The sequence below is a fragment of the Bidens hawaiensis genome, unplaced genomic scaffold (assembly GCF_021521415.1).
Source record: "Bidens hawaiensis isolate Kalapana, Puna unplaced genomic scaffold, B.hawaiensis_p1.1 tig00006534_1, whole genome shotgun sequence".
In the NCBI taxonomy this organism is placed as follows: Eukaryota; Viridiplantae; Streptophyta; class Magnoliopsida; order Asterales; family Asteraceae; genus Bidens; species Bidens hawaiensis.
Genome location: NW_027491439.1, coordinates 1323955 through 1351288, shown reverse-complemented (window position 1 = coordinate 1351288; position 27334 = coordinate 1323955). Strand labels below are relative to the sequence as shown.

The 27334-nt window shown below is 36.8% G+C and overlaps 5 protein-coding genes and 1 pseudogene across 6 annotated transcripts; 5 read left to right on the top strand and 1 right to left on the bottom strand.

The window, feature by feature from the left end:
* Window positions 1-878: 878 nt before the first annotated feature.
* LOC143632786 (uncharacterized) lies at window positions 879-3625 on the top strand. The gene is made up of 4 exons (XM_077101211.1): window positions 879-1699; window positions 2377-2531; window positions 2616-2866; window positions 3244-3625. Exons 1-4 carry the CDS (start codon window positions 976-978, stop codon window positions 3305-3307), a joined length of 1194 nt encoding a protein of 397 aa, XP_076957326.1. The 5' UTR covers window positions 879-975; the 3' UTR covers window positions 3308-3625.
* A 1766-nt stretch (window positions 3626-5391) lies between these two features.
* Window positions 5392-8342, top strand: LOC143632785 (ribonuclease H2 subunit A-like). Its single transcript, XM_077101210.1, has 8 exons — window positions 5392-5665; window positions 5765-5836; window positions 6914-7037; window positions 7126-7213; window positions 7309-7446; window positions 7531-7618; window positions 7695-7815; window positions 7899-8342. Exons 1-8 carry the CDS (start codon window positions 5581-5583, stop codon window positions 8074-8076), a joined length of 894 nt encoding a protein of 297 aa, XP_076957325.1. The 5' UTR covers window positions 5392-5580; the 3' UTR covers window positions 8077-8342.
* Window positions 8343-10224: 1882 nt separating this feature from the next.
* On the top strand, window positions 10225-12034 carry LOC143632865 (small ribosomal subunit protein eS25). The gene is made up of 4 exons (XM_077101286.1): window positions 10225-10353; window positions 10436-10510; window positions 11486-11620; window positions 11723-12034. The coding sequence occupies exons 1-4, from the start codon at window positions 10351-10353 to the stop codon at window positions 11834-11836; spliced, it is 327 nt and encodes a 108-aa protein (XP_076957401.1). The 5' UTR covers window positions 10225-10350; the 3' UTR covers window positions 11837-12034.
* A 4233-nt stretch (window positions 12035-16267) lies between these two features.
* LOC143632866 (gamma-tocopherol methyltransferase, chloroplastic-like) lies at window positions 16268-18922 on the top strand. Its single transcript, XM_077101287.1, has 6 exons — window positions 16268-16673; window positions 17458-17663; window positions 17880-17984; window positions 18082-18285; window positions 18382-18484; window positions 18707-18922. The coding sequence occupies exons 1-6, from the start codon at window positions 16373-16375 to the stop codon at window positions 18808-18810; spliced, it is 1023 nt and encodes a 340-aa protein (XP_076957402.1). The 5' UTR covers window positions 16268-16372; the 3' UTR covers window positions 18811-18922.
* LOC143632864 (uncharacterized) lies at window positions 18067-25650 on the bottom strand. Its single transcript, XM_077101285.1, has 5 exons — window positions 25439-25650; window positions 25275-25347; window positions 23404-23569; window positions 22990-23095; window positions 18067-18174 (listed from the first exon to the last, which is right to left on the bottom strand). The coding sequence occupies exons 1-4, from the start codon at window positions 25602-25604 to the stop codon at window positions 22991-22993; spliced, it is 510 nt and encodes a 169-aa protein (XP_076957400.1). The 5' UTR covers window positions 25605-25650; the 3' UTR covers window positions 18067-18174; window position 22990.
* On the top strand, window positions 20162-22520 carry LOC143632863 (gamma-tocopherol methyltransferase, chloroplastic-like; annotated as a pseudogene). The gene is made up of 7 exons (XR_013153587.1): window positions 20162-20548; window positions 21041-21210; window positions 21404-21508; window positions 21594-21797; window positions 21894-21996; window positions 22087-22235; window positions 22324-22520. The product of XR_013153587.1 is annotated as a gamma-tocopherol methyltransferase, chloroplastic-like (transcript).
* Window positions 25651-27334: the final 1684 nt, after the last annotated feature.

The window sequence follows — 27334 nt, the reverse complement described above, 5'->3', positions numbered from 1 at the left end:
AACGCATGCTACAAAAATAATGTTTAATCATTTCAAATTGTTTCCACAAATATCTGGCGTCCAATAGATATTTAACCAAACAATTATAGATCTATATTAGTATTATTTCATTCTGTTTCAATAGATAAACTAAAGAAATAAAGTTTGAATCTTTCAAGTTCAAGTTTAACTTATTTTATTATAATTACAAAATTTAATTATATATTCACACTGTGATATATATAATTTAATTAAATTATCATAAGTGTAATTAATAATATATATTATGATATTTCTAATATCAAATAAAAACTATTATATATTCATATAAATAAAATCAAATGAGCTTAAACAAAGCTTGGTATAAGAATCTCGGGCTCTAGTGCCGCTCTAGACACATTTATCAGAAGGGCTTCGATTTGAGTTCACTTTCTATTTGAGTTTTTAATAAAATGATCTTGAGTCTCTCTCCTCTTAGACAAGAGGTTGTATTCTTAAAATATCAATTGTTAACAGCAATATGTATCATATGTTGGTTGTTATTCAAGAAAATAACTTCACGTAGCTAACAAATGATTCGACTCAACTAAACATTCACGTAAAATATTACTCGTTTTAAATTATTTAATATTAAATTTAGTAAAGTAGCAGGATTGTACAAGTCAGGTCATATAGTGATCAAACACAATGTATGAGCGTGACATTATATTAGTCAGTCTGATCGAGACTAGTATAGTAAGTAGTGCAGGCTCTGACACGCATCACAGACCCACCACGTTTTTCATTTCTGTTCATTCCATCTTCTCCTTCACGCAATCCCATTCTTTCCATGTGCACTCAAACCTTTAGCCACATCATTCTTCATTCATTATCCTCTCCACTTTTCACTCCTATCTTCCGATCCAACATTACCTCCGCTGTTTCTTCAACATGTCCCAACTACCTTAAATTAAACCCCTGTTTCAACATCAGATCACACTCCCGTCTTTCTTTTAAATGGGCAACTGCTCAAAAACCCTCAAGAAAACTAACCCAGATAAAGATCACTCCGATCAACTTCACCGGAAAACAGCTCATTTTGCTATTTCCGACCAGTTTCCGGCAACACCGCCGCCGGAGAATAAGTTCGACAAACCTCACCTGAAAACAGATAACCTCGATAAAGGGTATCGGAAAACAGGTCAATCTACTACTTCCGACGAACTTCCGGCGACGGCGCCGTTGCCGGTAGTTAGGTTATACGGTTCACCAACTAGCCCAGCCACTTGCTACATTCGATTCGCACTAACCCACAAACCCGTAACTTTATTATTCATCCCATCGGAAAAACCCGATTACGGATTCGACACACCGGTGATTCAGTACGGATCTGACGTCATCTCGGGTTCGTCTGCAACAATCCTTAAATATCTGGACTCTAAGTTTCCGAAGCCGGTGTTATTGAGTAATTGGGATACGTACAACGGGACGACGCCGGTGGTGGTGACGGCGACGGTGTTGCAGCACAAGAGTTTGGTGTGGCATTTGGAGAGGATGGTGCGGTGGGCTGAGGATCTGGCGGCGCGTGGCGGACGGTCGAAAGGGGACCGGGTTATGGGGAGTGCGCGGATGGAGGTTAAGAAGTATGGGAAAAGTTATTCGCAGTTGTTGGAGGTGATGCTTGAACACGCTCAGATGGAGGAGAGACTCGTCTTCCCGATTTTGGAAAGAGAAGATCGAGGTGACGTTTGTTGATTGGTTGATCAATAATACACAATACCTTACCAGTTTTATTATTTTTAACAATAGTATTCGGACATCCGTATGTTATATCTAGACATAGTTTGGCATCTACACAATTTATATAGGTTTGTACGGGCTGTGTAGACCGCAGAGTGTGGAGGAGACTTTGACTAGGAAAATATACCTCGGATAGGCCAATGGGAGTCATATAAGACCCGTACAAAAATGCGCCTATACGACTTGCATAAGCGAGGCTCTATTCATATAGGCGTAGGTAACTGAGTAGGTTTGACACCTAAGTACCTATATCTAGAAAATAGGTTGGGGGTCTGAATATAGCATCCCTTGTTATTTATATGTTTATACAACTCGTATTGGCTGAGGCTCTATAAGCCTCTATTCGATACATTAGGGCCTACATACCTTGTATAGGGCTATTAGTCTCATATAGGTGTAGGTAGTCTGACATCTAAGTACCTATTTGGATCATATAGGTCTTGACATGACATAGAGGTTTAACATTCTTGACATCTAAGTACCTATGCAGATCATATAGGTCTTGACATGACATAGTGGTTTAACATTATTCTTGTTTGTTGTGCTCATATAAATAGTTGATCAATAATATACAGTACGCTACTATACAATATCTTACGAGTTTTTATTATTTTTTAGGTTTAACAAAATCTGTGAATGAGGAACATGCTAGGGATCTACCGCTCATGAATGGGATCAAAGAAGATGTTAAAACCATCATAGTTCTTGATTCAGGGAGCTCTTCATCGCAAGATGCCCTCTTTACTTTATTCACTCGCATTAAATTGCTACAAGTATGTTCATACTTCATCATGATCAAACATTTGAGCTAAAAAGTCAAACTGCATTATAATTAGAATTGATATTTGTACGTTTAGGAGAAGTGCAAGCAGCATTTTGTAGAGGAAGAGAGGGAGGTTTTGCCATTGATGGAGGCGGTAGAGTTGACTCAAGGTCAACAAGAGAGATTGATAGAGCAGTCTTTGGATGTGATGCCTAGCACACACTCTCACTTGCTTAAGTTTTTCATGGAAGGTCTTCTCCCACATGAAGCCATGCTTTATCTTGACTTGATTACTAGATGTACCGACAAAGATCGGCCCGGTTCCATCTATCGCTTTTTAGTCGAGTAAGTACACTTTTCATTACGTTATTGGTTGATCTGTCGGGCAACAGGTCAAATGGGTTCAGTTTGAGGTGGGTCGTTTTTAGTGCGTGTCAAAACAAGCTAGTCAGTTGAGATACGTAACAATCTAAACCGATTGACACATTACTTACTGAGTTATGGATCAAAATTGTTACCTCCACTTGCATACCAAAACAACTATTTAAATGTCACAAAAACTTGATAAACTTGTGGGTGTTAAGTACATGATTTGGGTTCTATAATAACACATTTAACTAGTGTATTACTAAAAAAACAAGTAAGAAAAATGTCTTATTTTATAATTATATAATATAGCCTAGGGAACAAGATGTAAATGTGTGGTTTTGTCTTTTGTTCAGTGAATATCAAGGAAAACAAGACGGTAAACCGACCATGGGATTGTTGTTAAAAGTCAAATCCTAAATTGGATTCTTGCTATAAAAAGAATGAGATCAGGTGGTGGCTTTGTGTTGGGTGGTTTGGCAGCTTTTGGTTACAGTGGTTGTTGAATTGGTTATGTTGTTTGTATGTATGCATGCTTTTGTTACATAATTTCATATTAACATACCAGATCTAAAGGGGATGAAATAATATCTTTTTTTTTTGTAAGATTTTTTTTTGTTTTTGTTTTTGTTTTGTTTGTAATATTGTGGGGATTTCATTTGGTAATCAAGGAAATAGAGTTTGGTAACATCAAACTATTTTAACCAGGTAGTTGTGACTTTTAATTTTGGAGAGTGCAATAAATTGGATCCCAACGAAGACAGTTCTTGCAAGAAGGGTTGTTGATTCGTCAAGGGCTACGCTCTTGGAATGAACTTCTTGAACTCCGAATCACTTGATTTCCTGATGGTTTGCAAAGGTGATCTGGGTGCAAATTTCATAACATAGCAATTGTGCACCGCCATTCTCAAATGTGGACGGTTTGTGAGAATTTTAATAGGATAAAATCGCGGCCTTACATGATATTGCAAAGGGATGTTATATAAAAATTATTTAATATGATATTACAAAGGGATGTTATACAATTAATATTTTATAACACCGTGGTTCTTATTAAGAGAATCGGAATGAAAATGTATTTAACAATATTTGTTTTTCAAGTCATAATATTATGGAGGAAATTAAGACATATTCGTTCATTTGAGTGCACCAGGGTAAAAGTTTACCCACTATATCAAAAGTTTTTATGTTATAAATTTTTTCAAGTTTTCAACCAACCTGATAATGTAGAATTTTGATCTTTTTTATATCATGATAAAAACTATTAAACAATAATTAAGTTTGATTAACCTTTTGTTAAATGAAACGTACACTTTGTTTGTTGTATTTAGAAATTAAACTCTTAACGATTGTTACTTTTTTTTTCAATAGTAACTATTTTATTGCCTTGCTAGAAAAATAGTAGTTTTTTGCTCTTTTAAAGTAGCATATTACTTTTGAGTTAACTTAAAAGATATTTAACAAATACTATTAAGTTTACAAACATGTATTTAAATAAAGAGTATTAAAACTTAAGTGTAATATTTTTTTTATCTTTCACTAGCTTTTGAACCCATGTATTACACGGGATTTGTCAAATAATAAAAATAAAAAGATTCATTATTTGAATGAAATGAACAAAATTAAAGGTAAAAATAAAATATATAGTACAAACAATAAGAAGTTTAGAATCTCAATTTTACAAAATCGATTTTATATATATTTGCATAAATTGTTTTGACCAATTACCCGTGGATAACTATGATGAATGAGATGAAAGATTAGAAAATTAGAATGAAAATAATAACTCATTTCTCAAAATTGTTTTGTCCCATGACCTATGGATTGTTAGAATAAATAAGATGAGAAATTAGATAAAAATGAAATTATAACCCATTTGTCAAAATTATCTTGACCCATAACCCATCGATTGTTAGGTAGAATTAAATGAGAGATTAGAAAATTGGAAATGAAATTATAACCCATTTGTTAATATGGTTTTGCTCTATAACCCATGGATAAGTCAAATGAATGAGAAGAGAGATTATGCCAAGAATAAATGTAGGATTGCCACATCATCTTCATTATTTTCTTTTATTAGTATAGTTAGATATAATCAATTACTTAAAACCAAACTCATTATCTAAGAATTTTGAAGCTCTAGAAAAGTAACACAAAATAACATAAATCATTACTTTTAAATAAATAATGAATCATATAAAATAAAAATTGATAACATAAAGTAGTAGATTAAAAAACAAAAATGAAGCTAACGTGGCGTAGTAGTAGAAAGTTTAGGTTTCTTATCAGAGGGGGCATGAGTGAGTTAATGAAGAAAAATTAGGATCTTTCTGATCTCCGGTTCTTTTTAAAGGTTATCTGGATTTTACTATCAGTGAGCTTTCTAACGAATAGTTTTTTTTTAAAACTGAAGATAACTTAAAGACGCTTAGAGGCTCCGTATAAGCGTCAGACCAGGTAACGGTGACCCTTTTATCATTGGGTCACCTCACCCGGAATACCTGAACAATACTCGATTTGTGTTAAATAAAGAACTAGGGTTAGTAAAGTAAACCGTGGTCCACCTTCAAACCCGCGGGAACAAACACACATTTTTACCCCTTTATGGCGGGAACTGGATCAAGAAAGAAGCTTGGGAGGTATTGCAGTGTTATAACTGGACGATCTCTTCTGCTCGTACTGTAGCGGTTGAAATGGGATCGGAAGCTCAGATTCCGGATTGGGCTTCAACGCCTTGCATCATGGGCATCGATGAAGTTGGCCGCGGCCCCGTTTTAGGTTTTTTTTGTTCATTTATCAATCACACCAATGTGGGTTTATGAGTTTTTGGTTGCTAGTTTTAGTTTTATTGATTTGATTTTGATTGATTAATTTCAGGTCCCATGGTTTATGGGTGTTTGTATTGTCCGGTTTCATACAAGAACACTCTCTCTACTTTGGAATTTGCTGGTTTGTTTGCCCTCTTACTTTTATTAAATTATGAACCCTAAATCTGGATGTTTTTGTTGATTTTACTATTATGATGATAAGATTGGGTTGTGTGGCTGAAAATTGATGCTCCTATATAGGATTTAGGAATGGCAAATGGGTCGGGTTAGGGCCGGAAGGGGTTGATTAAAAAAAGGGTTAATTTTATTCGGGTCACGATTTGTTCAGGTCGAAAAGGGCCAAGTTACTTAGAACAGGTTTGGGCCGGAAGGGGTCGATTAGAGAAGGGCTAATTTTATTTTGAAATTGTTATTTGAAATACTGCGCTTATAATCTTTGCTTCTGGTTTTTGGCACCGGTTACGTTTGTCAGGCGTCGGTTACACGTGCTTAATGTCGGTTGCGTGCATTTGGATGCTGGTTATGCGTGTTTACTTCTATACTCCTACTTTATATTGGTGTTTGCTTTTGACCTATAAAACCATGAAAGTTTATGAATGGTTTTCGTACCTCTTAACTTGAAGTTTACCTTTTTGTAAAGTATAATGATAGTTTTTTCTCTCAATTTGTGAAATTGTTTGATAATGTTACAAAACTAATAATTTAGTCAAATTTTACGACGTCAACATTTAGCAGCATAACCATATCGATTTTGTGTGACAGGAGTGAATTAGGGATGTTATGACTTATGATTACAAAAGATTATGATTAGAGCTTTCCATCAAAATAATGATTAGACCATCTTATTACCTTAAGATGTATCGTTCTCCTCACAAGTCACACCTGTTCTCATTTGAAATTTTAGGGTTTTAGTGTTGTGTTTCATTAGTTTACAGCTTAATGTATTTAAATCATAATTTGCTCGGTAGCATTGTAGAGTTGCAGTGTGTTCAGATGAACGAGTAACATTTATGATAACCTTGTATTCGGTAATGAAAAATTTTCTAATCTTACACATTACTTTGAGTGATTAATTTTTGTAGTCGTCACATCTTCATAAGTTTATCATGTTTAATGTTTTATCGGCATACTGCATTGCTTCATCTATAAGTTACTTGGTTTTAGTATATGCATTTAGTTTTCTGTCTGTTTTATTCAGATTCCAAAACTTTAAAAGAAGAGAAAAGAGAAGAGTTGTTTGAAAGTTTAAAGGCCGATGCAACAATCGGTTGGGCTGTTGATGTCATTGATCCTAGAGTGCTCTCGGCTAAAATGTTACAAAAGTTAGTTAGCATGCAACTTTCTTCAATAAATAATCTTTTAACAGTTAAATTGTTTTAACAGTTTATCTATTTTGGTGTGTCTTAACAGAAATAAGATTAACCTTAACGAGATTTCACATGAATCTGCCATGGGCCTTGTCAAGAAGGTGCTGAATATGGGATATATTCTAACCGAGGTATAAATAATAAATTACAAGATATTATCTATATAGAATTCGAGATTGATTGCGGTCCACAGTTTTATCAGTTATTTACTTATTTTCATTTACAGGTATATGTTGATACGGTAGGAGATCCTGAAAAATACAGAATTAAGCTCACCGAGAGATTCCCGTGTATTAAGTTTGTGGTTGCAAAGAAAGCCGATAGTCTTTATCCAGTTGTTAGTGGAGCAAGTATAGTCGCCAAGGTGAACTTCAGATTAATTGATCATCTTATTATATCTTCGGTTTCTCGTTTTAACATCTAATTGGTCAGTTATTTATTTATTCAGGTCACGAGGGATCAAGCATTGCAAAACTGGAGTTTTGATGAAACTGCTGAAAATATGCATAGAAACTTTGGATCGGGATATCCCGGAGGTGAGAATAATTTGATTTCACTAGTCTTCGTATTAGCTTTTTGTCGAATGGTTAATTACAGTTAATATTTATGTAGATCCCATGACCAAAGGCTGGTTAGAACATCACAAACACTCGGTATTTGGCTTCCCGTCACTGGTTCGGTTCAGTTGGGGAACGTGTGAGTCTCACTTCAAAGGCGGTGTTGAAGTGTTATGGTGAGTCCTTGCTGAAAATTTGAAGGGCAGGTTGGTCTGCAGGTCAAAGCGGGTTCGTTTTAAACATGTTTTTGTTTTTACAGGGAAGCAGATGAAGCGGATGACGATGGGTCTTCAAAAAAGGCGGTTAAACGACAAACGAAGCTGAGTAATTTAGGGTTCACTGGGATGAAGAGGAAAAGTGAAGATATTGAATCGAGTGGTAAAGGTCGATGCAAGTTTTTTCAGTCACGTAAACTTGAGCAGCTTTCGGAGTTTTAACAACAAAGTTGATGCAGTGTCTCGTTGAGTTTAAGCTTTTTGTATCATTTATTAATTGATGCAGTGTCAACGCTTCTGCTTCGAAGCATCTATGCTTCAAATGTTGTATGAACTGTGCAAGATTGCTTATATGATTTGGGTGATTTTTGACTTTCTTAGTTTTTAAATGACCTGTAATCAATGGGGTTGTTTAAATATTTTGGTCTTGAGTTCGAGTCTTTTTTAAATGAGTACATGGAAGTCATTATTCTATCACAAAAGGAATAAAAGAACTCGTGTTCAAGCTTTTAGTTATCGCTGCATAAAAAAAAAGTAAACCGGATAAAGCAAAAGATTTCCACAAGAATAATTATTTGTAGGTGTGCGAATTCAATGATGTTTAGTTTACACAATGTTTTTACCTTTGTTTAATAGCATTCATCAAGCAATTTCAAGTATCAACTCCATGTTCATGTCTATCGTAGAAATTTTGAAATGCGTAAGCCTAGCCAAAGTTTTAACCTTTATACACTATCTTTAATGAGCGTCTTTTTTTCTTTCTTTAATGTACAAACTGTTTGTTTCTTAGGCTATGTGTAATGGAGGGGCTACAAATGGGGGTGAATTGTGACACGTGGCGCCCAGTCGGTAAAAAGGGGCGAATTTGTTTTTGAGGTGTAATGGTGTAGGGGCTACAAGTTGGGTCCACAGTATATTTTTTTTATTATTTTATTTTTATAACTAAACTAAACAAATAAAAACCAATTTATTTAAATAATTAAATAAAAATGCATTAAAATTAAAAAGAAATACAAAAAAAAAACATAACTAAAAAAAATACATAACTAAAAATATTAAAAAACATAACTAAATAAAATACTAATATCCATAATATTCGCGCATTTTTTCAATTCGTTGTCGTTGCAATAATGCGGCCTCTTCGTGTAACCCGACCGCTTTGAGGGATTCGTATTCTTCACTCATTTCCCGCAATTCCAACATTTGGGCAATCTTTTCGTGTTGTTTGTTGGTTTCTCTCATGACATCGTTGAGTTTCTCGATAGACTTTTTGTGTTTTTTTCGTTGAATTCCTTAAAAGTGTATTGAGTTGGGTGTCGCAAAACATTTTTTTATGCTACGAGAACATTAAGTATATATGCAAAACTGGTTTTCATATTTTTTGACTATAGATAATGTTAACATGACAAAACACTATACCTAAAAATTGTTTATTTTGTGACTTTCTCCAAAAATTGTTTATTTTGATCATAATTTAGATAAATACCTGTTACTTTGACTGTTTGCTATAGGCTATAAACTAATAAGTTGCTTTTGGTAATTTTCATACGTATCTAGAAGTCCAAGTGTAAAATATGTACCGATACATATATTTTTTTAGAACTGTGAACTATAAACAAAGGCCGGAGCCAAAAGCGCCCTCCACAACCCGGAGGAGCGCCGAAACAAAATAAGAAAAGATGTCTTACATCAAGGAAAACTTACACCAATTTGACCAACACATTGATTTGTATTTAGATTTAAGTTTGAACCAAAGGAAACTTAACGATCTGATGTCGCAAATGATATCTCCGATGTTCGTCTTTTTTCCTTCAAAAATCAAAGCATTCCGGGCCCTCCATATCTGCCAGCAAGCAATGATTACAATGCCTTTAAAAGCCTGCTTTTCCTTGTTTTTCATCCCCACATGGTTATAAACTTCAAGTAAATCCTTAACCGAAAAGGCAAAAAAAAAAGACGGGATCTTACACCAAGAGATTAAAGTGTTCCAAACCTGTGTGGTCACCGAGCAACCGGTGAAGACGTGTTCAGTAGACTCTTCTGCAGCATTGTAGAACACGCACGAGGAGTCCAGAACAGAGATGTTTTTTCTTTTAAGGGCGATCGTGGTGGAGATTTTCTCCATTTCTGATCTCCAAACGTGCATGCTACACTTAGACGGAACCCATTTAATCCAACTCAAGACATAAATATGGTTGTAATGCCCCGTAAGAGATGATAACTTGTTTAGCTGACCTGACCGAGAAGGTACCCGACGAGTCCCCCAACCAATCAAGTTTGGAATAAAAAAAATTCTGAAATATTTTTTTCAACAAAATATAAAATAAAAATGAAAGAATTTAGTTTTAACTGTTTATCAAATAGCCCAACACGATACCCACAGCCCACAACGTAAACCAACATGTTGAAAACCCTAGATATAAATACACACATAAACTCAATCACTTATTCGCGCAGCTTCTTTTCTTTCAGACCTCAACAGCACCACAGATCATCATGGTAAGCTCACTTTCATTGTGTATGATTCATCTTCTTTATATTAATTCGTTCGGTTAATAATATCATCATATTCTGAATTCAGGCTCCGAAGAAGGAAAAGGCTCCTCCGCCGTCGTCCAAACCCGCCAAGTCCGGTGGTGGAAAGCAGAAAAAGAAGGTTATGTTTCGATCTAATTAATATGATTCTTTTATAATAATTTATGGTCTTTATATCTGTTGAATTATTAGCTTGTTTATGCATTATGTTGTGTTTGCTTATATTAGGGCTTGTTAATTTGGGGATTAACCAATCGACTCTGATTTATGATCGGATATTCTTGAATGATACAATTAGGTTAGGTCTTATTTGAATGATTCATAATTAGGGCTGTTTACGAGTCGAGCCACGGTGCTTCCGAGCTCGAGCTCAGAGTTAAAAGCTCGAGCTCGATTTTGAAGTTAAACAAGTCTAAGATCGAACCAACGTGTCGAGCTTTGGTTGATTTTCGATTGGTTACAAAGACGAGCCCACTCAGCTCAGGTTCTTTCAAATCAAGTTTTTTTAGCCTAATTTATTCGAGCTTTTATCGAGCGAGCCACGAGCCGGGAGCTTTTTGAACAGCAGTGTTGCCGATGGCGCACCGACTAGCGAATTGGATTGGAATTTTATATGTTTTTCTTAAATATACATATATACACTGAAGTTTATATTTAAATTTTCAGTTTTGACTTTTGACCAATATAGCGATTAATTGGTGATAAGTTGGCGGGGTACCGACTAGCGATTTATTGGCTTCCAGGCACAATTTTTACAACCATGTCTAATAGAAGAATACGCAACATTAACAAGTAAAGCTAAACATAGGAATAATCAACTAAACAAAAAATAAACGGAAGATTAAAAGGTGTTCAAAATACAATCACAATAATAGTTGTTATGAAGATTTATTGTTGTAAAAATGATAATTAATTTCTAATTTCTACTGGTGTTACTATTATGCTTCTAATTTCCAAGTTTTTGGCTCAAAATGTAAGTTAAACGTTTAGATCCGGATATTTTACTGGTTGTGTGCCATAAGGCTGGATTTGTTCATGCGATTCATGATCAAGGTTATTATCTTTAAAAGTGAAAAGCTTAATATTTTGGTTTCAGAAATGGAGCAAGGGAAAGCAAAAGGAAAAGGTGAACAACATGGTGCTGTTTGATAAGGCCACCTATGATAAGCTTCTTTCTGAAGCTCCAAAGTTCAAGCTCATCACTCCTTCCATTTTATCAGACAGATTAAGGGTACTTGTTAAATTCTTTTAGAATAGATTCATGCTCTTTATTAAAGTGATTATCTTTTTAAAGTAAGGGTGTGGATTTAATCTTAGAGTTTTGTTGTTTTAGATCAATGGATCATTGGCACGAAAGGCAATCAAGGATTTGATGGCAAGAGGTGCGATTCGGATGGTTTCTGCACATGCCAGTCAGCAAATCTACACCAGGGCCACTAATACTTGAGAGAGAATGCCAAGGTGTACTAGTTTTTATTAGACTTTGTCGATTTCTGGTCCTAAGTTTTGTTTATTGTGAGATGAAGTACCTTTACTTTTTTATTACCTTGAGATTCCTATAAATCTGTGTTTTGAGATTCAGTTGTGCATTAGTGACTATCGGCTATCGGAATCGGTAGATTCATGATTCATTTCCTTTTTGTTATCGTATCTGTGTTCTTTATCATTGTTATATTATTCTTCATCGTTGAAATCACGCAGGTATTTAGTTTTCTGTGTAACTTATATTTTATAAATGCCATGGTTTTGTTGTGGTGGGAGACCCAGATTCTTTGTTATTAAAGGACCACTTTTTGGCCTAAAATCTGAGCATGTCTGTCTAAAAATGTTGGAACAGCCTAAATTAAATCCTTATAGTTGATGTCCTTTCAAGTTTTGTTTTGTTATCGTGCCTTCAAAGATTAAGGGCCATTTGGTTTGCAAAATGTTTTCAGAACCGGCTTTTCATAAACATTGCTACATCGTCTTTCCTTCGTCTCATCTCTTATACTCTTTATGACTCTTTGAAAACACCCTTGAATCTCATATATGCACCATGTGAGTAGTTTAGTAAATAAGCATTTGAAAAGCCCACTACGTTACGGTCATGAAGAAACGGAAACTATAATTAAACTTTTGAGAATTGGATTTGCGTGGAAATCGAATTCTAAAATGAAGTTCTAGTTGGAGCACAAAATAGTTAAAACGTGTGTTTTTTAGCTTATCCAGGGCGCCTTTGTCAAGCCTTCATTGGGTTGGTCAGGTGCACATGCACATTGGCGCAAATGCTTTGGCTTGGAGCTTCGGGTTAAAGATTCGGTTTAGACGTTTGGTAAACCTGAATACAACCAACTTGTCAAATTATTATGTATGTGTGGTGGATTGGTATGCCAACAATTTGGTTTCATTTGGGTACTAATAATGTGACTTTTTAATGGTTGTGTACTTGGGGTTAATCGGTTGATCACCATATACTCCCAAATACCCTTTGTTGCTACAACAAATAAGGGACAAGAGAGGGGTACCACGTTCTCATGGGTTGTCAGCTTCGTCACCTTCCTTCGTCCGAACCTGCCAACACGAAAGAACTCGTTAAGAAGAGACCAGAGACTGGGATCTGTAGACCATCCTCCGACGTTCAATATCAGTCATTTGTATCAAGTAAGAATATAAGTGATATGTAAATTTAAGTAGTAAGGAGTGAGATGGTTATTAGGACCACTCTGGCTAGTTGGAGACTACTCGATAATTTTGGCTGAATGCTTCAGCAGCAATGTGTGTAGAGAGATGGAGAATATTTCTAGAGAGAGAGAGAGAAGTGTTATGACTGAGTTCGGAATGAATATGCCGGAGCCCAAGTGCTATTTTTATAGTGAGCAGGGTATGCTCAAGCTGAGCTGTTAAGACAGCTTACTCACTAATCAGGAATTTGCAAGTTTGTGTCTTGTCATTTTCATTTTGGTGAAAGTGTCTTATCACCTTTTGTTTAGAGAACGCTAAGGCTGAGGGGTGTGGGGGGCGCGAGAGGGGGCGTGAGTGGGGGCGCCAGCCAATAATATTGTGACGTGTGGCAGAGAGAGAAACTTGATAAGATGGGTGTTGGTAGTGGTGATAGCGCCCCGGGCCATGGTGTGGAGGGGCGCGAGAGGGGGCGCGAGCGGTTTATTTTTTTATTAAAAAAACGTATTATTAAAAAAACAAGAAATTATTTAAAAAAACACACATTTTTTTGAAAATTCATATAATAAAAAAAACATACTAAAAATTAAACAAACAATAATATTTAATAATAAAACTAATCTAATACAAGATCCTCTGGTCGCCTCGCCCACAAATGTTCAACCAACTCATGTCGAAGATCCCGTGTATCTCACGGCTCTTGATATTTGCTATGTTATGAAGTTTTTGTTGATCACTGATTGTGGACGGTTGTGGCGGAATGTCACCTTGGTAGTTTTGGCATATAGCTTTGCCCTCGTCTTCTAACGTCATGTTGTGTAGGATAAGACACGTGTAGACGACGTCCATTATCCTCTCCCGAGTCCAATAACGTATCGGGTTCGCCAGAACATAATATTGTTTTTTTATAGCTCCAAAAGCTCTTTCAATATCTTTTCTAGCAGACTCTTGCTTCTTCGTAAAATACTTCCGTTTGTCGGCGACTGGATCTGTAAAAGCTTGAACTAACACAGCCCATTCGTTGTAAATACCATCGACCAGATAGTACCCGTACTTGAAGAGTTCTTCATTTGCAACAAAAGATTGAGGTGGTTCAACCCCGTCGATAAGGTCGTTGATCAAATGTGACTGATCGATAACATTAAGGTCGTTATTTGACCCAGCAACACCAAAAAAAGCATGCCAAAACCAAAGATCCTGTGACACCGCCGCCTCAAGTATGAGGGTCGGCCCTTCATGATCACCACGGTGGAACTGACCTCGCCAGGCCGTTGGACACATAGCCCATCCAACATGCGTACAATCGATGCTACCTAGCATCCCAGGAAAACCATGTTTTTCCTCGTGCACCTCATATATGCGTTGGATGTCATACGTTGTAGGTTTACGCAGATATCTCCGAGCGTAAGTCGATATAACTCCTACGTACAATATATATTAAAAAATTTAATAAATATTTAATAAAAAGTAAAATTAATGTTTTTTACCTTGGCAGAAAAAATGAAGGGATTCACGTGCAACCCTTTTCGACATCTGTAAATACTCGTCCAAAGCGTCCGACGAGATGCCGTACGCTAGTTGACGGATAGCAGCCGTGCATTTTTGAAGAGGGGTAAAACCGGGAAGACCCCTAGCATCCTCCCTTTGTTGGAAAAAGGGATACCGTGCCTCTAAATCACTCGCTATACGCGTGAACAATTGCCTGCTCATTCGAAAACGAGTTCGAAAATCCGACTCCGCGTATACCGGTTGAGGGCTAAAATAATGCCTCATCAAAGTATCGTTAGCACCCGATCGATCACGATCACGAGGTGGTGCTCTAACCCTCGGGAGTCGGGGTTGACGGGCTTGATTTTGCAAGAGATTTACCACGGCTGCGGTCAAAACTCCCCCTACATGAAGAAGCAAATCATCCTCTTCGGAGGAGTCGGAATCAGACGAGTACGACGACATTATTTTAAAAAAAAAAATGGGACGATGGGTTGTTTGGAGATTGAAGTTGTGTTTGATATGGTAAAAATGGGTTGATTTAGGGGTATTATATAGGATTTTGTAAAGGTTTTTTTAAAAAAGTTTGAAAGAAATGGGTAATATATAGGAAGTGTTGTATAAAGAAATGGGTAAGTTTGGTGTTTTTTGAAGTTGTGTTAAAGTGTTGTATAAAATGGGTAATATATAGTAGTAGAAAAATTTTTTTTTTTTAAAAATTAAGAGCCAACGGCTCATTTTATCTTTCAAACGGCTATTTTCACCACTCCCCATGCCCCTCACGCTCAACCTGTCCCGCGAACCCCCTGGCGCCTGCCTCTTTTTCCGCGCTCGCGCCCCTCTCGCGCCTCGGTGGTGTGGTGCTCGCGCCCCGGGGCGCGAGTGGTTGTCCTCTTGCGCCCTTTCTCACGCTCCACACCCCTCAGCCTAACATGTGACCATCTCATGTCTATAAAGATGGTCAACTCCCAAGAGTTACTTTTCACGTCACATCAGAGGGTGGTGAAACGATCAAGGCGGAAGCGATTGAGCACTGAAGCAAAAGTGTTTGTTTTTGCTACTGCTTCCGCCTTAGAGATTGGGCTACCCCGTCATCACCCGTATATAATGACTAGGATTTTTAATAAAATCTTTAAATTATTATTCATACTGTTAAAAAGATAAAAGACACATAAGTTATGATATGTTAAATCATTTACTATCAACAATATTTTTGTAACCATATAAAAAAATGCAATTAGTTATGTTTATTTAAACAACATATAAATACAATTAAAAATCAATATATTTTATTTTTTCTAAAATAAGGCCATGAGGTATAATTTAACACATTAATTCCACATAAGCTCTACATTACTCATTTTTTTCTCTTTTACTCTATGTCATCCAAAGGAAATGGTTTAACCCATAATTAAAATAGCAAATCAATTAGTAATTAATACATATTGTTCCTTTTAACCCGTGAAAAACATAATCCATAAGCCTTTTTAACACATTTTAACACATTAAAATAGCAAATCAATTAATAATTAATACATATTGTTTAATGTATATTTAAAGTGACATGTCATTATGTTGGGTGTTGGAGTATACCCGCATGGTCTAAGCAATAACTTCTTCAATTCTTCCTAAAATTACAAACGAAAAAGTAAATAACTAATATTATTTTTTTTTTATAGTCTATAATTTGTGTGTTTGCATTTACTACTGAAAAACTTTTTTCGTAAACCATCACATAAAAGTAGAAGCGCTTACTTGTCCACGAGTAAAGCAGCCTACCCAACAACATTCCCACACTCATTACGTGTTTGTACGGACTACGTAACTAACCGTAAGCATGAGTTCACTAACCGGCGCGTGCGCTTCCACGCTCTTCACCACCACCATCTCCTGCCGATCCAGACTCTTCATTAGGAGTAACCGGCAACGCGTTAGAGGAAGAGGTGTTAGTGTGAAGTGTAGTTTGGCTGCAGTTGATGAGCAGCGGTTGAAGAAAGGTATAGCTGAGTTTTACGATGAGTCGTCGGGTGTATGGGAGAATATATGGGGTGAACACATGCACCATGGCTTCTACCAACCGGACGCCGTTGTCGAAATAGCAGACCACCGGTCTGCTCAGATCCGTATACTTCGCCTCTGTTCCTGGTATTTTTTTATTTACAAACGCCTCCTCTGTTGTATGTTGTATATAAGTATATAACGATGCGTTTGACTCGACTTTTGAGTTGTTTTTTCAAGTTCTGGCTTGGATTGTGCTCGACTAGTTTATTATTTATTAATTAGTTTAAATACGCTTCTTTTATTATTTTTTTTTATGTATTTTGATAAAAATTTTAAACGAGCATAAGCTCAGCTCGAGCTCGTGTACTACCTTAAATGAAACAAAGCTCGGCTATGCAATGTGAAATTAATACATAGAAATTCGAAAGAGGTAAAACTTTAGAATACATAAGGCTCGTTAACGCTTGATGAGCCTAAACGAGCTTTCCATACTAGGCTCAAGCTCAAGCTTGATTGCTACATGAGTTTTCTTTGAGGCTCGGGCTCGGAAAAATTTGGCTCATTTCGAGCTTTTTAAAGATCCGAGCTTGAGTAGCTCGCGAGCAGCTCAGCTCATTTTGAACACGAGGAATCGTAATTGGAATTCAGTTTTGTTCATTTGAGTTCTACCTATCATTCGTTTCCTCGAAATTCCATTACATTTTTGATCTATTATCTTTCAACTGGATTCAGTTTTCTGTTGTATAATTAGTAGATATTATTTGATTAAATTCATGAAACTACTGTTATAGGAGGGAGACTGTGATTTGAAAGATCAATAACATACACCTTTTAAGAAGCTTAGTACAATTACTCACCAATTTTAAGATATTGTTATTCGCCGGCCTCGAGCTATCTGTATGTTTTCAGTTTTAATGTAAGATGTGTTCTATGATCAATGTGCAATTTTCCTTGCAGAGGACCCCTCAAAGAAACCAAAGTGCATAGTTGATGTTGGGTGTGGAATTGGGGGTAGCTCAAGGTACCTGTCAAGAAAATACGGGGCCCAATGTTATGGCATCACTCTCAGCCCTGTACAAGTTGAACGGGCTCAGGCGCTTGCTGTAGCTCAAGGACTGGCCAACAAGGTTTGTTCTTTTGTTTAAATACCGAGGACGAGTTTCACAAACCTTACAACACAAAACTTGATTCGTAATAAAGTTAGCAGCGATGATGAACATTTGTTATACATTACTCGGCTATCTATATTGTGCAATTTTAGGTAGAAAGTTATCTCATATTTTGGTGTGGCGGTGATGAAACTTGTTATATTTTAAGTAAAGTTTTGGGAGTTCATATTGCAGGCCTCATTTCAAGTTGCTGATGCAATGAAGCAGCCATTTCCTGATGGGAAGTTTGACTTAGTTTGGTCAATGGAGAGTGGAGAGCACATGCCTGACAAATTAAAGGTTCGATTCACCAAACTTTGCGCATTTTGAATAAATCTTCTTGTCTTTTGTACATTTTGATTTTCATAATATACTTTTTTGGTTTAAAAATCAACAGTTTGTTAGTGAGTTGACTCGAGTGGCTGCCCCGGGAGCCACAATAATCATAGTCACGTGGTGCCACAGGGACCTTTCACCTACTGAAAAATCCCTGCGCCCGGAAGAAAAAAGACTTTTAGACAGGATTTGTGATGGGTTTTATCTTCCTGATTGGTGTTCTACTGCTGATTATATTAAGATAATGGAATCTGTTTCTCTTAAGGTAAGTTTATATTATGTTTGACTCCATAATGTCAGCACTGTCACCAACACATTTTGAACTAAAGTTGGTTCATTTTGTATTGTTACTTGGCTTTAGGATATCAAGGCTGCTGATAGGTCAGAGAATGTTGCCCCGTTTTGGCCCGCTGTCATAAGATATATGTTGACCTGGGATGGCTTAACTTCATTGCTAAAAAGCGGTAATTTCTAATTAGCTTTCTTAATGAATGAGCATGCATGTTTATGGATATTATTTGACATGTTTCTTCCTGGATTGAATTTGATAAGGTCTGCATTGACCTGGGATGGCCTAACTTCGTTGCTAAAAAGCGGTAATTTCTAATTAGCTTTCTTAATGAATGAATATGTGTGTTAACAGATATTATATGACTTGTTTCTTTCTGGATTGAATTTGATATCAGGATGGAAGACTATTAGAGGGGCGTTTGTAATGCCATTGATGATTGAAGGATTTCAGAAGGGTGTGATCAAGTTCTCAATTATTACATGTAGAAAGCCTGAATAAATGGTGTCACTATGTCAATCTGTATATGTACTCACAAATAAGGGTACAATGTTTACTGTTTCTGCCACATTGGTAGCTAAAATACACAGAAAATATATAAGAGAAAATTCCACATTTGGATTTAAAAAATAACACACACCCCTAAATCATCAACATAAAGATACACCTAATAAGGGTATCGTGACACATGTATCAGATATTGGAAAGGACTAAGGGGCTGTTTGGTTCATTCAGATCTGAATGAGACAGGTTTGATTGAGCATCTGTCCCATTCAGCAGCAACAACAAGTCTGCATGATTCAGACCTAATTTTAACCATTCAGATGTTTTTCTGTTTGAAACCAAACAGTCTGAAGTCTGAATGAATCAGATGTTGACATCTGAATGGTCTCATTCAGATGTAAACAAACAGCCCCTAAGTTAAGACATTGGTTCCAAAGAGATGAAAACAACACTTATAGTCGTCTAAATGTGTTTGTCACCTGTTGTTGGTATATATACACACTTTCATATCTACACACAAATATATGCTTTGAATTTGGTTAGTCACAACGCACAAAAATGCTACAGCGTTCTTAAAAAACGCAAACTTGTTTACATATATTTTAGCAACAAATAGTAACTTGGAACTACTGAGCTTGTCTATGTCTAAAAACGTTGGAACGGCCTAAGTTAAATACTAAATAATTATCGTTGATTTCTTTTCAAGTTTTGTTTTGTTTTGTTATTGTACATTTAAGATTAAGGGTCATTTGGTTTGTAGAATGTTTTATGAATCTCTCTCTCTCTCTCTCTCTCTCTCACACACACATTCTTCAAAACCGGCTTTTATTTCTTAAACATAAACGTTGTTGCACCGTCTTTCCTTCATGACCTCACCTCCTATACCCTCTGTATCACTCCTCTCTTTAAAACCACCCATGAATCATGAATGCATATTGTGGGTATGTAAATAAGCATTAGAAAAGGCCACTACATTACGGCCATGAAGAAACCAAAACTAAAATTTAACTACATTTCTGTTTTTGAGAATTGGATTTGGTCAGGCACATGCACACTGGCGCAAATGCTTGGTTGAAGATTCGGTTTAGTGAACCCGAATACAGCCAACTTTGTCACATTATTGTGTATGTGTGACGGATTGGTATGGATATTAGATTGTTGCCAACAATTTGGTATCATTTGGGTGCTAATGATGTGACTTCTTTTTAATGGTTGGGACCACTTTTAGGCCTTAAATTCGACCTAAATTTAATAAATATCGTTGATGTCTTTTTAAGTTAGTTTTGTTTTGTTATTGTACATTTAATGATTAAGGCTCATTATTACCGAACTAAACTAACAGACGAATTTATACGGACTATATACGTAACTGTAAGCTTGCATGTAAAAAGTTCTTCAGAAATGAGTTCACTATCATCCACGATCCTCGCCACTACTACCATCCGGCACCAAGCCAGACTCTTCATCGGGAGTAAAAGACAGGTGCTGCAACGTATTAGAGGAGGAACTGTTACTATCAGAGCCAAGGTTAGTTTTGCAGTTGATGAGCAGCAGCAGCTGAAGAAGGATATAGCGGAGTTCTACGATGAATTTTCAGGGATGTGGGAGAATATATTGGGAGAACACATACACCACGGCTTCTACGATCCAGACGCTGTTGTGGAAATCGCAGATCACCACCGGTCTGCTCAAATCCGGATGATTGAATAGGCACTCCAATTCGCCTATGTTTCTGGTAATGTTATATATTTTGAGAAAAACCTTAAACGAGCCTAGCTTGGCTAGAGCTCTGTGCAATATAAAATTAATACATTAAAGTCCAAAAGATGTGAATTTAAAAATGCATAAGATTTATTTGAGGTTCGGGCTTGGCTCAAGCTCGTTCTGAACACGAGGAAGCAAAATAAGTAGTACTTTAAGTTTATAATATTTACTTGCAGTACGTACTAGTTTTTATTCCTTGTGTTCGGAATTCAGTTTTGTTTAGTTTGATTTCTACCTATCTTTCGTTTCCTCGAAATTCCATTACATTTTCGGTCTATTCTCTTTCAGTTGGAATCGGTTATCTCTTGCATAATTAGTAGATATGATGTGAAGATCAATAACATACACCTTTTAAGAAGCTTAGTACAATTATTCACCTATTTTAATTAAGAAATTGTTATTTGCCTTGAGCTATCTATATGTTTTCAGTTTTACTGTTAGATGTGTGCAATTGTTCTTGCAGAGGACCTCTCAAAGAAACCTAGGAGCATAGTTGATGTCGGGTGTGGAATCGGGGGTAGCTCAAGGTACCTAGCAAGAAAATACGGTGCTGAATGCTACGGCATCACTCTCAGCCCTGTGCAAGTCGAAAGAGCTCATGCGCTTGCTGCTGCTCAAGGACTCGCCAAAAGGGTAATAATGTGTATTCTTTTGTTTAAATACAAATCTTATAAATTTAAACCTGATTGATTATAAAGGTAGGAGCGACGATGAACACCTATTACACGTTACTCGACTATCTATCTTATGTTATCAGATAGCCAATTATCCCACCTTTCAGTGTGGCAGACTGGCAGTTGAACTAATCGATATGAACAATAAGCAGGTCTCGTTTCAAGTTGCTGATGCTATGAACCAGCCGTTTCCTGATGGGAAGTTTGACCTGGTTTGGTCAATGGAGAGTGGAGAGTACATGCCTGACAAACTAAAGGTTCTTTTCACCACACGCTTCGTATTTGAATAAATCTTCTCGTCTTGTGTACATTCTGATTTTCATGATAGTTCTGAATCAACAGTTTGTTAGCGAGTTGGCTCGAGTGGCTGCCCCTGGAGCCACAATAATAATAGTCACATGGTGCCACAGGGACCTTTCACCTGCTGAAAAATCCCTGCGCCCGGAAGAAAAAAGACTTTTAGACAGGATTTGTGATGGGTTTTATCTTCCCGATTGGTGTTCTACTGCTGATTATATTAAGATAATGGAATCTGTTTCTCTTAAGGTAAGTTTATATTATGTTTGACTCCATAATGTCAGCACTGTCACCAACACATTTTGAACTAAAGTTGGTTCATTTTGTATTGTTACTTGGCTTTAGGATATCAAGGCTGCTGATTGGTCAGAGAATGTTGCCCCGTTTTGGCCCGCTGTCATAAGATATATGTTGACCTGGGATGGCTTAACTTCATTGCTAAAAAGCGGTAATTTCTAATTAGCTTTCTTAATGAATGAGCATGCATGTTTATGGATATTATTTGACATGTTTCTTCCTGGATTGAATTTGGTAATAGGATGGAAGACTATTAGAGGGGCATTCGTAATGCCTTTGATGATCGAAGGATTTCAGAAGGATGTGATCAAATTTTCTATCATTACATGTAGAAAGCCTGAATAAGTGGTTTCACTATGTCAAATTGGTGAATGTACTCTCGGATAATGTACTGGTTCTGTCACATTGGTAGCTTAAATAACTAAATACAGACAAAATACAAAGGAAGAAAGTTCTACATATAAATATAGAAAAAACTGAACATAAAACAACATATAGATATTAGATAGACCTAATAAGGATATCAAGACACATGAGAAATCCAATGGAAAAGATGATCGCGTCTTGGATATTGAATGGATTAGATGTATTTGTAGACATTGGTCCCATAGAGATCTAATGTCTTAAAAACAACACACTCATAGTAGTCTAAATATATCACTTGGTATATGGGCATGTTCGACATTTATAAGTAGGAGACAACATGTGCCATTTGTTTACACACGAAAATAGAGTTTGAAGTTGATGGTTTTCTAACCCTCTCACATTCATTATTTAACCAGAGAACGATAACTGTGTTATTTAACTTTATATAAAGAAATCTTTAAAATGTTATATAACGAAGATAATAAGCAACCCTTAAGTGTTCTAGTTCGAATTGATCTCAACGAAGATGTTGTGTTATATCTCAGCCAATAATGGGGCTGCAAAGTTTTACTTGTAAAGAATATCCTCATGATGCATAACCTCTATCAAAATAACTATCTAGAATTCTAGACACTTGCAGAATGATCACTAAAACAAAATGATACCCCCTTTCGGAATCAAAAGTTTAAAGAAACACAATATAAACCTAAAGAATTCTGGTCGCTGTATCTTCTTAATAGATCTTCATCACTGCTGTTAACCGAGAATTTAAGTGTACCTTAGAAGGAAAGTCCACTTCTTGGAAGCTTTGTATCAATTTTCTGGACTCTTTGAGGCGGCCAGAGAATGTGTGTAACCCTTCCACGAATCAACCCCAACGGAATCTGCTAAAGAAATTATAATTACTAACATTTTCAATTCAAATTTCAGTTAGATCTTTGTTAAAAGGTAAAGACGGCACGTGAACGGGATGGTTAGATCTTTGTTTAAAGATAAAGATGACACGTGAACGGGGTGGGTAATGGGTCAAATGGGTATCTTTGGTTGACCAATTATTGAACTTTATGAATAAGTAATGTGCTAAATATGATACCATGTTATAAAATTTTTAATGATGCATATGCATACAATTCGGACAAAATTCAACATGTAAAGGCACATCAATTCATTTTTATAAGCAAAGGCAGCATACCGGACCAAAGGATCTGGAGTCAAAGCTGTCAACTGGATTGTCTCCTTCAACCCAACAATGGCCTTGAGGAATCTTCACAGCATCATATGAGAAAGGAACACTGATCCAATCACCCGGCATGCCAGTTATACGTTTTATTTGTCTCTCCTTGTAATTTATCGGGGAGCTGCATAAACATACAAATATCAAGATTCAGATATGCAATATAGAAATTTGAAGGATGTAACAGAAACTGAATAGTTAGTTGCTGTCTAGCTGAACTAAAAAACACTAAGCTGGATGAGTTACTACAACCCTATGATAAAATATTCCAAGTTCCCACGACTTCACCTCCTAAACGAGAATGTGATTACGAATTCCTTTATCAAATGAGGAACTACCGATAAATCAGAGGACGTACTGACAGTGTGCTGATGAGAATGTGATAAAAAAAAGTTCAAGAATTATGCATTGACAACAGAAAATTTAATACAACAGCCATTAAAAAACAGGTTTCCTATACGCTTTATACGAATAGGGCTGTTCAAAAAGCCCGAAACTCGCTCAAAAAAACTCGATTCTACATGAGCTCGGCTAGACTCAGCTCGAATTCTAAACGGGCCGAGCTCGAGCCAGGGTCAGCTCAGCTCGTGGCTCGGTCTTGGCTCGACTCGTTGGCTCGTTTAGATTAAACCTTAAATTTTAATATTTATATATAATACTAGCATACTAAGAAATAAATAAAGAAAAATTACACATATATTATGCCACTCGATACCTAAAACCTTATAAAAGAAAACTAAAATAAAGCATATAAAGTTATAAATTCTCTAGTTTATAAATTTTATATAATATCAATCAATCAATCAATCATACCCAGTGAAGTCCCACCAACAGCAAAGCTATAAGTAGGGTCTGGGGAGGGTGGGATGTAGGCGCACCGTACCTCTATCCAAGGGATAGAGAGGTGGCTTCCAGAGAGACCTATGTATTTTAAAATTATAATTTTTGTATTTTATATATCAAAATTTGTAAAATAAAAAATTAAAAAAATTAAAGGATCCCGGCTCGACGAGCTCGAGCTCGGCTCGAGCTTTAAACGAGCCGAGCTCGAGCCAGCTCGATTAAGTTTGAGCTCGAGCTCGAGCACACTCTGGATCGACTCGACTCGGCTCCTTTACAGCCCTACGGATATTCAACACCTATACATGTGCCTTAAATTCCTCGTGATACCAAAGTGGCCACTGTAGACACCTTAATGAGGGATAGAGAGGACACCATTAAGTTACTTCAGCATTCTATGTTAGAGATCAAAATAGGATAAGATGAAGCAAGTTGCAGACTTTAGACAAAATTGATAAATTTAATGTTGGCGCTCGGTTTTCCTCAAAACTTTATTCGTACTCCCAGTATACAGTTAGACCTACTAGATACAACAAGCTTATCTCCCATTTCCAATTGTGGATAAAACAGGCCAAGTAGCTTATCATTTGGATTTCACCTCAGATGCATGAGTGCATCCTACTTTTCAAGTGATGATACCTAACCACAAGAATCTCGCTTTCACTTAAAGCCACTGCTGTTTTGGACACAAGGATGGTTAAAAGAGGGAACCGGGCAGCTGTTAAAGTTATTGTTCGTTGGCACAACACACCATTAGAAGATGCAACTTAGAATAGTTAGCTACTGAAGTTACTTCAGTTGTAAATCTAACTGTACTTAAGCAGTTAAGCAACAAATGAGTAATGAAGCAGCTAATGATTGAATCTATTCTCTTACCTCTTACTTTCTTCTAAATCATTACTTATCCGATTCAAAGCTCGAAAATTTAATATTTAATAAAATTTAAATGCATGAATCAACAAGAACGAGAAAAAAATCCTGAACTATACCAGAAAACTACAACATCACCACGTGCGAACTTGTAATCCGCCAAGCAACGTTTCTCCACCAAGACATGGTCATCTGTAGAAGAACCATGAACTCGATAAACAAAGTCAAAACTAGCATAATGAAAGTCAACTAGCACACATCTAATTGTTTACAGTTTACATACCGGTAAATGAGCCCAAATAAGAGTTGACTGGTGGATTAAATGTAGGTGACATGGATAACCCCCGCACATGGACAACACTAGCAACACGGTCCGATACAGTTAGACCTATTAACCCAAATGTAAACGATGATCTACAAACATTCCAGATAAAACTTGTAGTTCTCATATTTGTATAAAAAATGACAAGTCAAGGTCAAGATGAAGTCAAATCCATCTGCAACAACAACAAAAACAATGTATCAACTATCAAGACACAAATCCTAAGGAAGAATCTAATAAATCACACGATGAACATCTTGATTTAGTGTACGGTATTGTCACAATCGAAGAAGCATAGTTGTGTTTTCACATCATAGATCTATAATACTGAAGAGGTTACATCGTACACGGACGGACCATGAGTCATGTCAGGGATGGATGAACCAAAGACCAGATCAGATTTATAATAATAAGTACCACTCGGTCCGGCTAGAACTAGTGTGGCATGCAAGGCGTGATATACGGGCTACCAAGACCTTATGGTGCGGATAACATAACATAACAGAATGTTGGGTTCGTAGGCCTTGTTGGCCCGGTTTATTATATGAAGTCAAAAGAGGAGACGGGTGTGGACGGTCGGGCCCAAGCCCGGCCCGGTTTAGATTTCTTGCATAATAATTTACTAACCCTAGTTCAGTCTCTATATAAACAACATTATGTACTTGTAATATTGGTCACTCAATAAAGATATACCTAGTTGCCACCCGTGGACGTAGGTCAGTTTAGACCGAACCACGTTAAATCCTCGTGTTCGTTTACTGCTTTCGTGTGTGTGTTCAGTTTCGTGTGTGCGTTTAATCCTAACAAGTGGTATCTAGAGCTTAGGTTCAGATCACACGAAGAACACGTTGAACCAGCCGAGTCGCCGCCAAACCATCCAGCCGCCGCCACCCTACTGCGCTAGGGTTCCGCCGCCGCTACGGTTCTCCGATTGTCGTTAGGGTTTACGCCGCCGCTGTTTCGCCGCCGCTAAACCCAGCCCGACGATCGCGACTAGGGTTCAGTCCACCGCCATACACCACTAGTAACCACCGTAGTTATTCACGCCGTCGATCAGTTCGTTTTCGGCAGTTCAATCACTGACCAAAGAAGATTAGAACTTGTTGTGATAGTATGGTCAGGGTGTTAGTTTAGAAGAAGAAGGTTGAGGAGTTCCGATTTGATTTCGGTAATTATTTGAGCAGAAGAAGAGAGTGAATTTTGTGGGTAAAGGCTTTGGGAATTATTTTTTTCTTTTGTGGAGAAGCACGTGATCAAAGTCCCAAACCAAGAATTCATTTTTTTAAGCTTTGGACCATCAATTTTGGGCTAGTAGATCTAGCTTGTTTATTTTGTTGGGCCCGAGATCCATTTAAGCAAAGGTCGAGTCAAGAACGAGCGAATCAAGATCCTATTTTTGAAGAACAGTTGTTAAGTCAGAAGAAGCGTTAAAGAAACTTAGAACCAGTACCAACCGAGTTTGTCAGGTTTTATCGTTTCAGTTTAAAGTTTCAGTTTTCTGATTTTTAGTTCGTTATTCCGCTGCACGTTTAAAATAGGTTGATTTTTTAACAGAGTTCAGTAGAACAGTCGTTAAGTTCAGGCTCGTGTTGCTGTGTCTCTCTCTGTTTTTTTATCCAGTTTTTCGTTTTAGTCATTGTTATGGCAGAAGACGGAAAGGTTTCGATACAGAAGTTTGACGGACAGAAGTTCGGTTGGTGGAAGATGCAGATTGAGGCACTACTTTGTCAGAAAGACTTGGATGTAGTGTTTGAGGATGAAAAACCAGAAAAGTTGTCAGAAGCAGATTGGAAGAAGTTAGACAAGAAAGCTAGGGCTTGTATTACTTTGTCGTTGTCGGAAGATGTGGCGTTTAAC